Below are 16,766 nucleotides of genomic sequence, written 5' to 3' on the forward strand. Positions count from 1 at the left end.
GTTCTTTTAAGCACACTGTCAGTATTGTATGATTCCTGCTCTGTAACTGTAATAATTTTGTGTGTTTGTCGAAAGATGTAAGCTATATTCAATAATGAGGATAGCAGGAATTTGAGACTTCATGTACATTTCTGTTGTCACAGGAAGGTCAGCCTTTTGAAAAGGGATAGAAATGAACATTTCTCCAGAATTACATTTCCCTTCATTTTAGACTATCTCTTAATTCCAGCATTTTTACTGTGTTTGATAAATAGGCCAAATATATATTTTATTTATTTGGCAGGGGAGGTGGTGAAACTTTACAAATTTCAACTGGCATTGCACCTGGCTGATAAGAATGGGAGTTTGTACCGCTCTGAAGAGATTACATGAAGTAGAATTGGAAAGCAAATTGTATTTACAAAAGATAGGATGATGTTCCTAATAGGTGTTCAGAATAGACTATTCACTCTCATATTCTGCTGAGCTTTACTAGAAATAACTTCATTTCAAAAAAAGAACAAATCTGATTGAAGGTAAAAGCATTCCCTCTCCACAGACACTCTTCCAAAGGACTTACATTAAATTTTCCTGATGGGCACACAACTGTATTTTGAGCTGTATCTGTATAAACTGTAATGTGGAAAATAAAAATCTAAATAGTACACCTGATTGCTTCATGCACCAATCATTTAGATTACTAGATTTATATCTATAATTTTGGAAGAGAAGTTGCAAGGTGATGTTCTGACAATAACTGTCAAAGTCATAATACTAGGATCTGTTTTCATCTTGTTGTCAAGGTAAAGTTATTGAAATTCACAGTTGGTAGGTCACAAAGATCACTTCCTATCTCTTGTCATCTGTAGCTTAATGCTGACCTAAGCAGCTGGTGTATAATGTCAAAATTATCACAGTGCCCAGGCTGCAGAAGTACAACATGCTACATGATTTAATGCATTTCCTGTCTGGAATAAAGATTATGAAAAGGCCAACAACCATGAGCTACAGCGGTTTAGAGAGACTTAGTTTCTAATTTTGCTTTCTCCTTTTCCCATTCATTTTAGATTTTGGATTTAGTAAAAGGGACACATTACCAAGTAGCCTGTCAGAAGTACTTCGAGATGACACATAATGTAAGTACATTTTTAAACTTTATGGCCTAATCCTTTGTTTTGTTGTTATTCTGTGTTTCATTCAGGGTTTTTAGTTGCAGCTCCAGCTATTTTCACCAGAAAGGGATTTATCACATGGTATTAGGTAACTTATAAAATTGATAGAGGGGCCAGAGAATTAATCTAGGAATCTACAGACCCAGAAATACTGTAACAATGAGAAGCTACACAATGAGAAAACCTTATTCTACTACAGCTGCCACCCACCATTTCACGTCTAGGGATGAGACCGAGGGCCAGTAAACTTTTTTAGGAAAGTGCCAGATTGTAAAAATTTTAGGCCGTATTGTCCATATGGTCTCTGTCAAACTGCTCATCTCTGCTTTTGTAGTCCAGAGCAGCCATAGATCATATATAAAGGAACAAGCATGACTGTGTTCTCGTAGAACTTTATTTACCAAAACAGATACTGGGCTGGATTTGACCAACGGCCTTAGGTAGCCAAATCTTGGAGTAGCTGTAGAACAGTTGCCCTAGGTGCCCAGGAAAACCAGAGGCTTTTCATCTTTCCTGTAGAAAATCTGTTTTACTTCTGGCTGCCACCTCATGTTACTCTTATTTGCCATATCTCATATTTACCTGCATGGCTGAACTTTAGTTACATGTAAGACCCCTGACTGCAAGGGACTCAAGGAAATGTGTTTGGTGTTTTATCTTGTTAGCCTCTTTTGCCATGCTTCTATAGTACAGGCATACGTTGGAGATATTACGGGTTCGGTTCCAGACCATCATGATAAAGTGAGCTGAATGCATTTTTTGGTTTCCCAGTATAGATACCAGTTATGTTTCCATTATACTGTAGTCTATTAAGTGTGTAGTAGCATTATTACAGGTATTAATAGGTATTTTTGCATACCTTAATTAAAAAATAGTTTATGGCTAAAAAATACTAACCACGATCTGAGCTTTCAGCAAGTTATAACTTTTTACTGGTGGAGGTTCCTCCCTCCATGTTGATGGCTGCTGACTGTTCAGGGTGGTAGTTGCTGAAGGTTGGGGTGGCTGTGGTTGGTTTTAAAAAAAGGACAACAGAGAAGTTTGCCTTATCAACTTAGCTTCCTTTCATGGATGATTTCTCTATAGCATGTGATGCTGTTTGGTAGCATTTTGCCCACAGTAGAACGTCTTTCAAAATTGGAGTTTGTCCTCTCAAACCCTGCTGCTGCTGCTTCCTCAACTAAATTTATGTCAGGTTCTAACTCTTTTGTTGTCATTTCAACAATCTTCCCAACATCTTCACCATGAGTACATTCCATATCATGAAACCACTTTCTGTGCTCATCCATAAGAAGACTCTTTTGTCTACGTTGAAAATCTGTTGGTTTAGTGTAGCTCCTTCATATGTTACCTTATTTAGGTCTTCTGGATAACCTGCAGCAGGTTCTGTATTAACACTTGGCTGCTTCACCTTGCATTTTGAGGTCACAGAGACTGCTGCTGTCCTTAAACTTCATGAACCAACCGACCTCTGCTAGCTTCACACTTTTCCTCTATAGCTTCCTCACTTCTCTCAGCCTTCATGAAATTGAAGAGAGTTAGGGCCTGGCTCTGGATTAGCTTTGGCTGAAGGGAATCTTGTGGCTGGTGTGTCTTCTGTCCAAACCACGAAAACTTCCTCCATATCAGCAATAGGGCTGTTTTGCTGTCTTATTATTTGTGTGATCACTGGGGTAGTACTTTTAATTTCCTACAAGAACTTTTCCTTTGCATTCACAACTTGGCTAACTGGCACAAGAAGCCTAGCTTTTGGCCTGTCTCAGCTTTCAACATGTCTTCCTCAATAAGCTTAATCATTTCTGGCTTTTGATTTAAAGTAAGAGATTTGTGGCTCTTCCTTTCACTTGAATACTGAGAGGCCACTGTAGGTTCTTAATTGGCTTAATTTCAGTATTGCTGTGTCTCAGGGAATAGGCAGGCTGGAGGAAAGAGAGACAGGAGAATGGCCAGTCAGTGGAGGAGTCAGAACACATACAACATTTATCAGTTTAAGTTTGGCATCTTATATGGGCATGGTTTCTGATGCCACAACACGATTACAGTAGTAACATCAAAGATAACCATAACAAAAATAACGAAGTTTGAAATACTGTGAGAATTACCAAAATGTGACAGAGACATACAGTGAGCAAGTACTGCTGGAAAAATGCCAATAGACTCCCTCAACTGCAGGGTTGCCACAAACCTTCAATTTGTAGAAAACACAATATCTGGGAAATGCAATAAAACAAAATATGCCTATATAAGAAGACCAACTAGTAGGTTCTGAAACATGTAAAGCAAGGGTCACGACTCAGAGGCCTACAGAGGTTAGGCAAATAACCCAAAAAAGTGAAGGTAGAGGTATCAGGGTGACTCAGTCATTTAAGTGTCTGACTCTTGATTTCAGCTCAGGTCATGACCTCAGAGTTGTAAGATCAGGCCCTTCATCAGGCTCTGTGCTGGGTATAGAGTCTGCTTAAGATGCTCTCTCTCTCTCTCTCTCTCTCACTTAAAAAAAAAAAAAACTGTGAAGGTAGCTGAGATTAACACCAGAGAGTATGGGAGGCACCATGGTGTGCTGATGAATTCACATCCTGTTAGGGGCATTCACATTGACAAGTTTGAAGACTGTATACAAGTCAGTAGAACACATCTGCAGGTGAAATTCAGCTCACTGACCCCCTGTTTGCAACTGCTGGTCTTGATCATGGCTCCCTAACCTAGGACAGACATCCAACTTCCTGAGACATTTTTTTCTGTGAGTGTATATGTGCATTTTTTCGGAGTCTGTTGTTTATCAGGTTTCAAAGGGATTCATCCGTGACCCTCCCCCAAAAGATGTTGCATTCGTTGAATTCATCATCAGCTACCATGCTATGCTGTCTTATAATCATTTTTATTTTTCCTATTTAGTTTTTATGGAATATGTTTTATATTTTGGTTATATAATAACAGAATCTCTTATAGTATAAAATATTTCATAGGAAAAGTATATCCTATAATATTACAGTACTGTAATAATGAATACAGTACTGTAACCGACATCTGTAGAACCCTTAACACATGCCCAATACAGCACTAAGTACTTTGACCACATTAGCTCTTTTGATGCACACTACAGTACTACAGTGAGGTACTATTTTTATTCCCATTTATGAATAAAGTTTAGAGAAGGTGAGCAACCTGTGTAAGGTCCTACTGCTTATAAGGGATGGACTAAGTAAGTCATTAAAGCTTATGAGCCTGACCATGACTGTGTACTTCTATGGAATCTGATACTGTACCTGTAATAATGACTGTGGAGGTCACTAGCATTTTCTTGTCTATATTTATGATCCAACTATAATAGTTTATGTTAAAAAAAAAAAAAACCTGAAAACCAACAATTCTACATGACTTGCCCAAGGTACCATAATTTGTAAATAGGAGATCCGGAGCCAGAACCATCCCTACCACTGTCTGCTGTGGCTCTTCCCCTTCTTTCTATTACACCTAACTGTTGAAAATATTACTGTTATTTACCACCATAAAGACTTTGTTTTCACAAAATTTAAAAGACAAAATAAACCTCACTTAAATAGAAACAAGCACAAATTCTCATTAGTTTTAGCAGTCTAGGAATCTCACCCGATAAGCCACATTTGTTTGATATTTTCCGCACCAGTTTTGAATTAACCTTTTTCTTAGAGACCATATTCCTTAATTTGCCTACTCAGCTTGAGAGTTCTTAATTATTTGTGGATTCTCTTTAATAAGACACCTTAGAACTTCCACAAATTAAGGTCTGTCATTCAACTTCTTTCCTTTTTTTAAAATGTGAAAATTAGATTTAAACATTGAGTTTGTGACATAATCACAAAAAATAAGAAGAAAATTTCTAGTTCCCAGATCTGCTTTTGTAGTATCTACTGAGTATTCTTTTCTTACAGGAATATTACTGCTATGGGCAATTTAAAAACTTGCCTTAGATTAGTGAAGATATTGAAAAGATGTATGTCTAAATCCTCCCACATATAACTTAAGCCACATAAAAATCAATGGAATAAAAAGGCTGTTTGAATTCGCTAGATGTCTCATTATAGATTTTTAGTTGTGAATATCTATTATTTTTTCTCATTAAATTAAAACTAGAATCCATTTTTATTGTCAGTTTTCTGCCATCCTGCCTGCCTCCCCGCTTAACAAAAATTTTTAAAGCTACATTTATTTTCCTGAGGATTTTGCGATCAAGCTCATTTTAACGAAAGTTTTGAAAATGAACCAGTTAATTGATACCATTTACAGCCGCACTATGATAGTTCCATATGGCTTTTTTGGTAATACCAGCTGCCTCATTATAAGCTGTCATTGCAAAATCTCTTGATTAAAACCCAAACATCCCATAGGTAAAACAATATTGCTTCCATTCCTTCAAAATCTACATTTGCTGTGGCAGAAATATGAGACCTATGTTTGTGTGAAGGTCATCGTGTGCAGAACATGTTGATTCCAAGCAAATGTTTGAGAGAGATTCTGTAAGTAGATGTCAAAATCTGGGCTGCTTGAAATCTGTTTTCCTCAGTGTTTTTTAGGGAGCAATGTTTTATACTGTGGTCTGTTTTTTGCTTTTGGTATGCTCCATGTGTAAATGAAAACACTTGGCCTTGTGTGGATTAATCTCTGAATTGTAATTGAAAATCATTTCTTTAGCAAACTGAGTCATTCTTGATACTTATTTGCCAAATAGCTGAGCATTTTTTTCCCACCATATAAATCTTTGCAGAAATCTTATTAAATTCTATCACATTTGCCTGCAAGCTTGAACAGGATATACCAAATAAAATTAAGCTCTTTTATAATAATTCAGGGTCATTATTATGGATATCAATTAGAGTACTGGGCTAGAAGCCATCATCTTGTCTCTTGCTTGGGTCACTGTAGTAGCTTCCTAACTCATTTCCCACTATCTACAACACATGCACCATTCCAGGTCTTTACCCTCCACACAGCTGTTGGGATGATCTTTAAAATAGAGGAACATGATTATTTTAGTAAACTGCTTTAAAAAAAAAAAACCTTAAAGGGCTTCCAAATTGCTCTGAAGATGAAATCCAAAATTTATAATGTAGCCTATAAAGGCGTCCAACCCATTTCCTTCTTTCTGGATGCCAACTACACTGATCTTATTTCATATCCCTTACAGTACTTTGAGACTACTAAGCTAATATGGCAGAATGAAAATACATCACAGAATTTCCCTTTCTCACTAGTGAACACAATGTACAAAACATAAAAAATGACCCACCAAAAGGAAAACATCACCAATAGCAGCCAATTAAGAAAAACGGCAAGGAAAGAAACAAAAATTCTGTTTCCAAATCTAGAATGTTCCTACTTTTTTAAAAATAAGGAGTAAAGGAAATAGCTGCTGACCTTTAAGCAGAAATAAATTAAAATTGAGGGTTTCTATGGGGATAATTTGCTTTCTCTATTCTAAATTCATTTTGAAGTAAAATCTGTTTTCAATGGGGGGAGGGCATAAACCAAAGTTAATTTTTCTGGACAAGCTGAAAGGAAACTGAATGGCAGCCATTACACTTCCTTTAGCCAGAAATAAAACTGAAAGAAAGAAAACATTTAAAAGACAACCTATTTTAGAAAAAAGTACAATCCACCATACAGAAGGAACTTCATAATTTCATCATGCTATCAAGCAACTGAATTAGACCGTAAGTTCAGTAAAATGAACTTATTAGCAAAATGAGTTACAAAAATGCAATCCCCAACCTAAGAGAGACTGTTGAAAACCCAAATGTCACATAGTAACATGGTACATGCCCTTGATTCAAGACCCTTGTCACTGTTTTAGTTGGTTAATAAGAAAATTAAAGTGAATAAAAAATATGTGCATTTTTCAAACAATATATTTTAAAGTTAAAAACATTTAAAGGTCTTTTATTCATCTTTCGATGTACAGGCAAGGTCTCATTTGAGTATAGTTTTGAGATTGGAGTTCAATTTTTTTTTTTAAGTTTATTTTGAGAGAGAGAGAGAGAGAGTAAGGGAGAGGCAGAGAGAAGTGGGGAGAGAAAATCCCAGGCAGGCTCCACGCTGTCAGTGCAGAACTCCACACTGGACTTGATCTCATAAACTGTAAGATCATGATCTGAGCTGAAATCAAGACAGTCAGATGCTTAACCAACTGAGCCACCCAGGTACCCTGGAATTCAACTTTTTTTTTTTTTTTAATTAACTACACCTATAATATGCCATCAATAATTTCCAGTTCAGGTTTCTTTCAAGTGGAAGAGGGAGCTAAGGACACATTTAAAGCAATATGATCTTTTTCCCTTAACTTTTGGGAATTCAACTTTTTTTTTTAATGTTTATTTTTGAGAGAGAGAGAGGGAGATACAGAATCCGAAGTAGGCTCCATCCAGCTTTTGAGCTGTCAGCACAGAGCCTGATGCGGCACTCAAGCTTATGAACCATGAGATCATGACCTGAGCCGAAGTCTGAGTCTCCACTGACTGAGCCACCCAGGATCCCCTCAATTTGTTTCTTTTTTTAAGTGACTTGCTTTTCTTGAGTCTTTGCAAAGCCAGTAGATAGCATAGAACCAACAACTTTCTTTCTACACTCCTGTTTTCTTGGTTTTCCCCATAGCAACCATATTAATATCTTTACCTCATTGATGAGGAAACCGAGGCTTATAAAGATTTCGTTTTGTCCAAATTGAAGTTTAATTTATTTTGATCCAAAGAGTCCTCTCCGTGATGATAGATGTATTGAGAATTTTAACACGTTGAAACTTTAGGTGTAGAAAATCTCCAATGTAATTATAGCCAAAGCAGTAGATTCTTTTTTTTACATGAAATAATACCACTATGTTTTTTATAATCCTTATAATCTTGGGGCACCTGGGTGGCTCAGTTGAGCATCCAACTCTGGCTCAGGTTATGATCTCACAGTTCATGAGCTCAAGCCCCGTGTCAGGCTCTGTGCTGACAGCTTGGAGCCTGCTTCAGATTCTGTGTCTCCCTCTCTCTCTGCCCCTCTCCTGCTCACACAATCTCTCTCTCTCAAAAATAAATAAACATTTTTAAAAATTTTAAAAATATTATGTTATGATTGTAAGTTTATTTGACTTTGCATAAAAACCTCTTAAAACAGATTTCAGAGCAACTAAGTGATCTGGTCAAAGGCCTTAATTATAATTCAGACAAAACCAGTTACTTGTTCAATGATTTGCATAAACTAGGTAATCTCTTTAGGCTTCATGTTCCTCGTTTTACATGTAGAAGGTTCAATCGAAAGGATCTTCAAGGTCTTTCCAATCTCTAATGTTCTCTATAAAATGTAAAGCCTTCTGATTGATATGTTACATAAAAAACTTTTCATGAAACACTTGGTAAAATGCAAACTTTATATCTCCTACTTTTTAATGAGTTGGGTGAAAAATCGAATATAATGAAGTTCACAAATGACTCCATTGTTAATAAAAATTATAGATTTATCATAAAATATTCAGGAAACATTTTAAAATTAAGCAGCAAGGTAGCAGATAAAAATTTGTTCTAGTGACCTGAGTAATAACTCTTAAAGTGAATTAGTCTAAATGCTATCAATCTACTATACACTGACTTTACTATAAAATTATTGGCCCAACATATATCAACAGCTGACTAAAGAGAATCAGAGAATCCTGGGGTATTCAAGTATTACCAAAAAACACCTTGTTTCTGTTTATTGGTTCACCTGTTAAAAGGGTTAATTCTGAACCATGACAGCAATTCTTTTAACCCCCTGCTAATCCATTTGAATCCACCATACGATTATCCATTGCTTTAATCACATCACCTCCCCTCTCAAGGATTTTTAGTGACTCCCTGATGCCTGCAAAATTAGGTCTAGACTACTTACCCTGAGTTTCAAGGCTCTCTGAGGTCGGGCCCCAGTCTGTCTTCCCAACTTCATTTCCTATTATTCCCTTTTATATGCCTTTTACACCAGGCCATCTGATCTACTTGCTTTCCAGGGACATTGCTTCTTACCTTGCTCATGTGGCTCTGCTGTTTGTATTAACCTTGACCTCATTATCCCAGCTTTTCACTTTCTCCATCTTCCCAAATTCAACTCATATAGCACTTCTCTCACAAAGCCTTCCTTGATCTCCCCAGCCAGAATGTGTCTCTAATATGGAGATAATAAGCCTTTATCTGTGACCCTTAAAAACCTCTATCAAGAATAAAAGAGTGTTAAGTATATGACTGACTTCACTAGGCTCGAAATTTCTTTAGACTTAGTCAAATGCATTCTTGTGTGCTGAAAAACTACCAGCTCATAATGTGGCACATATGACTGGTATACACTGTTGGTTCTGGGCTCAACTCACCAAATATTTAGATACCTACTATATATATACAAGTCACTTCAGTACAAAGAGAGACATAAAAAGGTTAATATAAGACAAATGAACAAAAAAGTGTAATGGCTTCTCAGTTTGTAAAAAAAAAAAAAAAAAAATTGAAATGAAAATACCCCCTAACAAAAAACAACAACAAATAACTGCAGTAAAATGGTATCCTTTGGTTGTCAGCTTCCACTGCAGAAGGCAGGGAGGGCAGAGATTCGACATGTGATCAATTCAATCTGACCCACTGGTTGAGTGTGTAGAAAGTGACTCATGTAGAAGGTTTACACTTTAGGAGCTATCTTGCTCTTAGGTCACAGCCCAAGAGTTAGTAAAGGTTTATACAACTTAAGAAATGAATACATTATAAAATCATTGACCTTGGCACAAGGACATGACAGCAGAACATACTGGTTATGAGCATGGACTGTGCTAATTCATATCCCATCTCCAGCCCTGCCAGTGTGTGATCTTGGGTAAGTTATTTAACCTCTCTCTAAAGTGGGAAGTACTGATAATTTACCTTCACAGTGCTCTTAATGGAAGTTAACTAAATATATGCATGTTTGTGAATGAGTATATATGTGTGTTTTATGCCACTTAGAATAATGTCTGGTACACAGTAGTCATTAAATAAGTGCTTGCTAATATTAAGGAATATATTTTTCTTTATTAATAAATTTTAGAATCAAAGTTTCTAGAATCAAAGTTAAAAAAAGCAGTATTTGCTAAATGTTCAAATATCATCTGAACACCTTGTAAAAGCATCATTGAATAGTAAAGGCACAGGGTAATGGGTAATTGGAAATGATATTCAAGATTTAATTTAAAGTTTAGTGATAGTATTTGTGAAAAGAAATAATGCAAACATGAGCAGGTTCATAGTTTTATGTTAAGTCCCACTGAAAATTACCAAAAGAAAAAAATTTTATATAAAAAGTAAGAGCAGGGGCGCCTGGGTGGCTCAGTCGGTTAAGCGTCCGACTTGAGCTCAGGTCACGATCTCGCGGTCCATGAGTTCGAGCCCCGTGTCGGGCTCTGGGCTGATGGCTCAGAGCCTGGAGCCTGCTTCCGATTCTGTGTCTCCCTCTCTCTCTGCCCCTCCCCTGTTCATGCTCTGGCTCTCTCTGTCTCAAAAAAAATAAACGTTAAAAAAAAAAAAGTAAAAAAAAAAAAAAGTAAGAGCGGGGAAAACTCAAGATTGGAATGAAGAAATTACATTAGGTTGCTTTTTCAGTAATTATGATACTAAGTGGGATTACATAGGCCAGATTTATAAATATACTCTAAAACATGAGTGGTATCAGGGACCAATATCAAAACAGTGTCTGTTTATGTCCACTCCCTATGGTCCTGGAATGTTTATTTTTTAATATTTTGTTTATTTTTGAGAAACAGAGTGCAAGCAGGGGAGGGGCAGAGAGAGAGGGAGACACAGAATCAGAAGCAGAATCCAGGCTCTGAGCTGTCAGCACAGAGCCTGATGTGGGGCTCAAACTCACAAACCACGAGATCATGACCTGAGCCAAAGGCAGATGCTTAACCAACTGAGCCATCCAGGTGCCCCAATTCTGGAATGTTTAAAGATTATACCCTTCTTCTTTTTTTTTTTTAAACAACAAAATATTTATTGACAGACAATATGGCAGCCACTTTGTTTAGCCATCTGAGATGTTAAGAGGTAGATCTGGAAGTAGAGTTGGATAGGGAACGGGAACTAAGAGCAGAGGTTTGGGTTGGAAATACAAATGCAAGAAGCCATTAATGTTTAGGTAGTAGTTGAAGCACCCTCTGAATGAAATCATGTAAGTACTGGATTGAGTGTTATGACCGAGAACTACTAAGATCCATGTTCTGGGCATTAAATAGTTTTTGAACAAGGTCTAGACTGGTTTATGAAGTCCCTCTATACCTTTGCTTTGTGTTAATATATACATTTGCTTTCTTACACAGGTGGATGATTGTGGCTTTTCTTTGAGCCATCCTAACCAGTTCTTTTTTGAGAGCCAACGGATTCTAACTGGTAGTAAAGACATCAGAAAGGAGTCCATCCAACCAGAAGCTCCTCAACCCAAACCAAGTGTCCAGAAAAACAAGGATGCATCATCTGCTCTGGCCTCTCTGAATTCCTCTCTGGAAGTGGATATGGAAGGACTAGAGGATTACTTCAATGAATGATTCTTAAGCGCTTAAGAACCATTTTTCCTCTCTAGCTTTCATTTCTTTCAAGATTTTGCCTGTTTCTTTTTTAACCTCTTTGTCTACTCCCTCCACCCCACCCCACCCCAGTTCATCCTCTGGAAAGCAGGCTTACGGGTAAAAACAAAGACCTCCATTCTATTTTGCTTTGACAAAAGGGAAAAAAGGAAGAATTTCTCTTGAAATCTAACACTTGAGTGGTGTGATCTAAGTCCTGTTTTAGGAGACATAACAGCTTTCTAGACTGCTTACAGTTTCCTAGAGACAGTAGAACTAAAAACAACTATTAACCCTTACCACTGTAATTTTTACTTAATCCTTTTCTGGACCATTTTTGTCAATAAATACAAAAATGTGTATTAATGTGTGTAGTTGAAGGAGTCATATTATGAGGAGGGATCCAAGATGGTGCCATGGGAAAATCCTGAACTCTACGCGGGACACACCCAACCTACACCTACACCTACAGAAGTTCTTTCTGAAGAACTAAAGGCTGACGAATAGCTTCTGCACAACAAAGGATAGAGAGGGGCCACACAAAGAAGGGTAGGAGAGCTGGATACACAGTAATGGGAATCCTACTCCCAGTGCTACAAGCTACAGTAGGGAGGGATAGTACTGAAGGGCTTGGATGCAGATTCGCCTAACCTAGGGCACAGCAGTAAAACAGTAACATAAAGAGCAACTAGACTGTATATAAGTGAAGGCAATGCACTATTAAACCTAGAGCATCTGCCAAGCAGTAGAGAGCTGCTGGAAATTTTCTCCAGGATTGAAGGCACTGGTGACCAGCATTATTTATGTTCCCCCTCCACCTTGGCAGTATAGACAGGAGCAGCATCCTGACACTCTAGTCAATCTGCTGCCTCAGTGAGCCTTGGGCCTTTAGCACACACCAGCTCCAGCTGTCTTACCAAACTGCCCCAGTGTGGTATACACCAGGACATCCCTGGGCTGTACCCATTATATGTCAACCATCTTGCCAAGGTGGCCCAGGTGCTAAGCATGGCAGGACACCCCTAGCCAGCGCTGGCTTCCACTCCAGCCATCTCACCATGGCCGCCCCGGTGTGGAGAAAGCCCCAGCCCATGCCTGCCCTATTCTAGCTGTTCTGCTAGTGTGGCATCAAGGCAGGCACCCCAGGATCCATTCCAGCTCCAGCTGTCCAGGCCAGTGCAGCCCTGGCACCAAGTGTGTCAGGACCTCCGGCCCGCAAGCCCTCCAGCTCTAGCCAGCCAACCAGAGCCACCAAAACGCAGTCCATGCCACCACCCAGGGCCACTCCTTCAACACTCAGGTAGTTCTTTCACCTAATTCATAGCAACAGAGAAAGTCAAACAGAGGGATACTGTCCAAAAGAAAGAACATGACAAAATCAGGGAAAGAACTAAACAAAATGGAGATAAGCAATTTACCTTTTGGTAAAAGAGTACCAAAGTGAGTTCTGGCCTAAGATAGTGAGGTAGGAAGACCCTGAAGTCATATCCTCTGTGGACACACCAAATCAACACCTATTTATAGAGCAATTCCTCCTGAAGAACTAAGGGCCAATTGGACAGCTTATGTACAACAAAAGATAGACCACATAGAGAATGACAAGAGAGAGACACGGTAACAAGGGAACCCCATCACTGATGCAAAGTGCAGTAGGGAGAGAGAGTACTGAAGGAATAGAACACAAGAAAAAAAAGCCAGTTTAAAAGAGCAACTAGTATATAAAAGATCCAGCCCTAGAACTCCACCAAACAGGGAGTTGGTGGGACTCTATCCAGGCCAGATGGGATGTTAAGCAGCATGGTTTATGCTCCCTACCCCTTGATACTGAGGACGGTAGCAGAGTTCTGGATGCCACAGCCAGCTTGCTGTCTCAGTGAACCCCTAGACTCTTAGCCTATGCCAACCCAGCCCATTCTACCCAGGAGGCCACAGCATGGTGCACACGGATGCCCCTGGTTGGCACTCACTACAGCTCCAGTCATTGCACCCAAGTGACACAGGTGCAAAGCATACCAGAATACTCCAGGGCCACAGCACTTTGGTTACAGACAGCTTGCTAGAGCACCCCTAGAGCAGAGCACTGTGGGACCTCCTGGCTCATGCCTGCTCATCTCCAACCACCCAGCCAGATAACCCCCTGCATAGAGCATCCTGGAAACCCCTAGTCCATAGCCTGCCTCTCAGCTCAAGCCTCCACACCAGAGCATCCCCTGTGTAGACTGCCCTGGAACCCCCAGTCCCCCACCTGCCTCTCTACTGGTCACCCTACCAGGGCATCTACTGTGTGAAGTGTCTCAGAACACCCCAGGGCACACCGGCCTTGGCTTTAGTTACCCCAACAGGGCACCCCCTGTGCTGAGTACACCCAATACACTGGCTTGCACTCACTTCAGCTCCCAGAGTGCTCCCAGCACAGAGTGGCCCAGGACCCATCTTGCTGTTCACCCACTTCGGCTTCAGCCGCCATACCAGGGTGCCCTATGAGCAGAGTCCAGAACTGCCCATGCCCATCTCAGTTTCAGCCATCCCACCAAGATAGGCCAGCACAAAGTGCTTCAGACCCCCAGCCCATGCCAGCCGCAGCTCCAGCCAGCCAGCCAATGTCACCAGGCACACAGCAAAGACATGGGATAACCACACACAAGATCACTCCTTCAAGTTTTGGAGAAGTAGCTGTTCCAACTAATTCACAGAAACACAAAAAGCCAAACTCCCCCCTAAAAAGAATAAGACAAACCCTTAAAAAAAAAAAAAAAGACCTAATGAAACAGAGGTAAACAATATGCCTGATAAAGAGTTTAAAGTAATCACAAATATGCTCACTAGACTGGAGAGAAGAGTGGAAAAACTGAGGGGGCACCTGGGTGGCTCGGCAAGTTAAGCACCCTACTCGGCTTGGGTTATGATCTCACAGTTCATGGGTTCGAACCCTGCATTGGGCTTTCTGCTGTCAGTGCAGAATCTGCTTTGGATCCTCTGTCTCCCTCTCTGCCCCTTCCCCATTCGTGCTCTCTCTCTTAAAAAATAAATGAACATATTAAAAAAAAAAAAAAACAGAACAAAGATATGGAAAATATAAAAAAGAACCAATTGGAGTTGAAGAATACAATAAATGAAATGAAAAATACACTAGAAGGAATCAACAGAATAGCAGATGCAGAAGGGCTTCATGATCTGGAAGATAGTGTACTGGTAAGTGCTTAACTGACAGTAAAAAGAAAAAAGAATTTATTAAAAAATGAGGATAGGTTAAGGAATCTCTTCAATACCAAGTGAATAGATATTCACAGTATCGTGGTCCCATAAGGAGAAGAGATGAAGAAGAGTGAAAACTTACTTGAAAAAAAAAATTGCTGAAAACTTTACTAACCTGAGTAAGGAAACAAACATCCAGGAAGGAACAAAAAGTTCCAAATAAGATGAATCCCAGGAGGTCTTCACCACAACACATAATAATTAAAATGTCAAAGTTTAAACATAAAGAGAACATTTTAAAAGCAACAAGAGAGAAGAAACTAGTTACATACAAGGGAAACCCCATAAGTATATCAGCTGATGTTTCAGCAGAATCTTTGTAGGTCAGAGAGGAATGGCAAGATATATTAAATCAGCTAAGAGGAAAAAAAATTACCTACAAGAAAGAATACTGTACTTGACAAGGTTATTATTCAGACTTAAAGGAGAGATAAAGTGTTTCCCAAACAAAAATTAAGGAGTTTCATCTCCACTAAACTGACCTTATAAGAAACGTTAATGGGTAGCAGGCTAGAGGAAGCAGAGGAACAAATTAATGACCTGGGAGACAGAGTAATGGAAAGTGATCAAACTGAGCAAATGAAAGAAAAAAGAATTATGCAAGATGAGAATAGACTTAGGGAACTCAGTAACTTCATTAAGCGTATTAATATTTTCATTAAAGGGATCCCATGAGAAGGAGAGATATAAGGGCAGAAAATTTATTTGAAGAAATAATAGCTGAAAACTTCCCAAATCTGTTGAATGAAACAGATATCAACATCCAGGAGAGACAGAGATTCTCCCTGCCAAAATCAACCCAAAGGGTCCATGCCAAGACATTTAATATTCAAAATGGCAAAAGAAGTGATAAAAAAATTTTAAATCAGCAAGAGAAAAGAAGACAGTTACATACAAGGGAAATCCCATAAGGCTATCAGATTTTCAGCAGAAACTGCAGGCTGGAAGCGAGTGATATGATATATGCAAAGTGTTGAAAAGGAAAAGCCTGCAGCCAAGAATACTCTATCCAACAAAGCTATCAATCTGAACAGAAGGAGAGATAGCCTCTACTACAAAGCTGTAATCATGAAGACAGCATGGTATTGGCACAAAAACAGACACAGAGACCAATGGAATAGAATAGAGACTCCAGGATTGGATCCACAAAAGTATGGCCAACTAATCTTTGACAAAGCAAGAAAGAATATCCAATGGAAAAAAAGACAGTCTCTTTAACAAATGGTGCTGGGAGAACTGGACAGCAACATGCAGAAGAATGAAACTAGACCACTTTCTTACACCATTCACAAAAATAAATTCAACATGGATGAAGGACCTGAATGTGAGACAGGCAACCATCAAAACCCTAGAGGAGAAAGCAGGAAAACACCTCTCTGACCTCAGCCGCAGCAATTTCTTAGTTAACACATCCCCAAAGGCAAGGGAATTAAAAGCAAAAATGAACTATTGGGACCTCATGAAGATAAAAAGCTTCTGCGCTGCAAAGGAAACAATCAACAAAACTAAAAGGCAACCAATGGAATGGGAAAAGATATTTGCAAATGACATATCAGACAAAGGGCTAGTATCCAAAATCTATAAAGAACTCACCCAACTCCACACCCAAAAAACAAATAATCCAGTGAAGAAATGGGCAGAAAACATGAATAGACACGTCTCTAAAGAAGACATCCAGATGGCCAACAAGCACATGAAAAGATGCTCAACGTCGCTCCTCATCAGGGAAATACAAATCAAAACCACGCTCAGATATCACCTCACACCAGTCAGAGTAGCTAAAATGAACA

At 39.0% G+C, this 16,766-nt stretch overlaps 1 protein-coding gene across 1 annotated transcript in view; it reads left to right on the forward strand.

Moving 5' to 3' along the window:
• Positions 1–12,087, forward strand: part of PRIM2 (DNA primase subunit 2) — a 346,574-nt gene extending 334,487 nt beyond the window's left edge. The window contains exons 13-14 of the mRNA XM_030315767.2: positions 1,047–1,115; positions 11,479–12,087. Coding sequence (XP_030171627.1) covers positions 1,047–1,115; positions 11,479–11,703 — 294 coding nt within the window. The 3' untranslated portion in view covers positions 11,704–12,087. The remainder of the gene's footprint in view (positions 1–1,046; positions 1,116–11,478) is intronic.
• Positions 12,088–16,766: the final 4,679 nt, after the last annotated feature.

This window comes from Lynx canadensis, chromosome B2 (assembly GCF_007474595.2).
Source record: "Lynx canadensis isolate LIC74 chromosome B2, mLynCan4.pri.v2, whole genome shotgun sequence".
Classification (NCBI taxonomy): Eukaryota; Metazoa; Chordata; class Mammalia; order Carnivora; family Felidae; genus Lynx; species Lynx canadensis.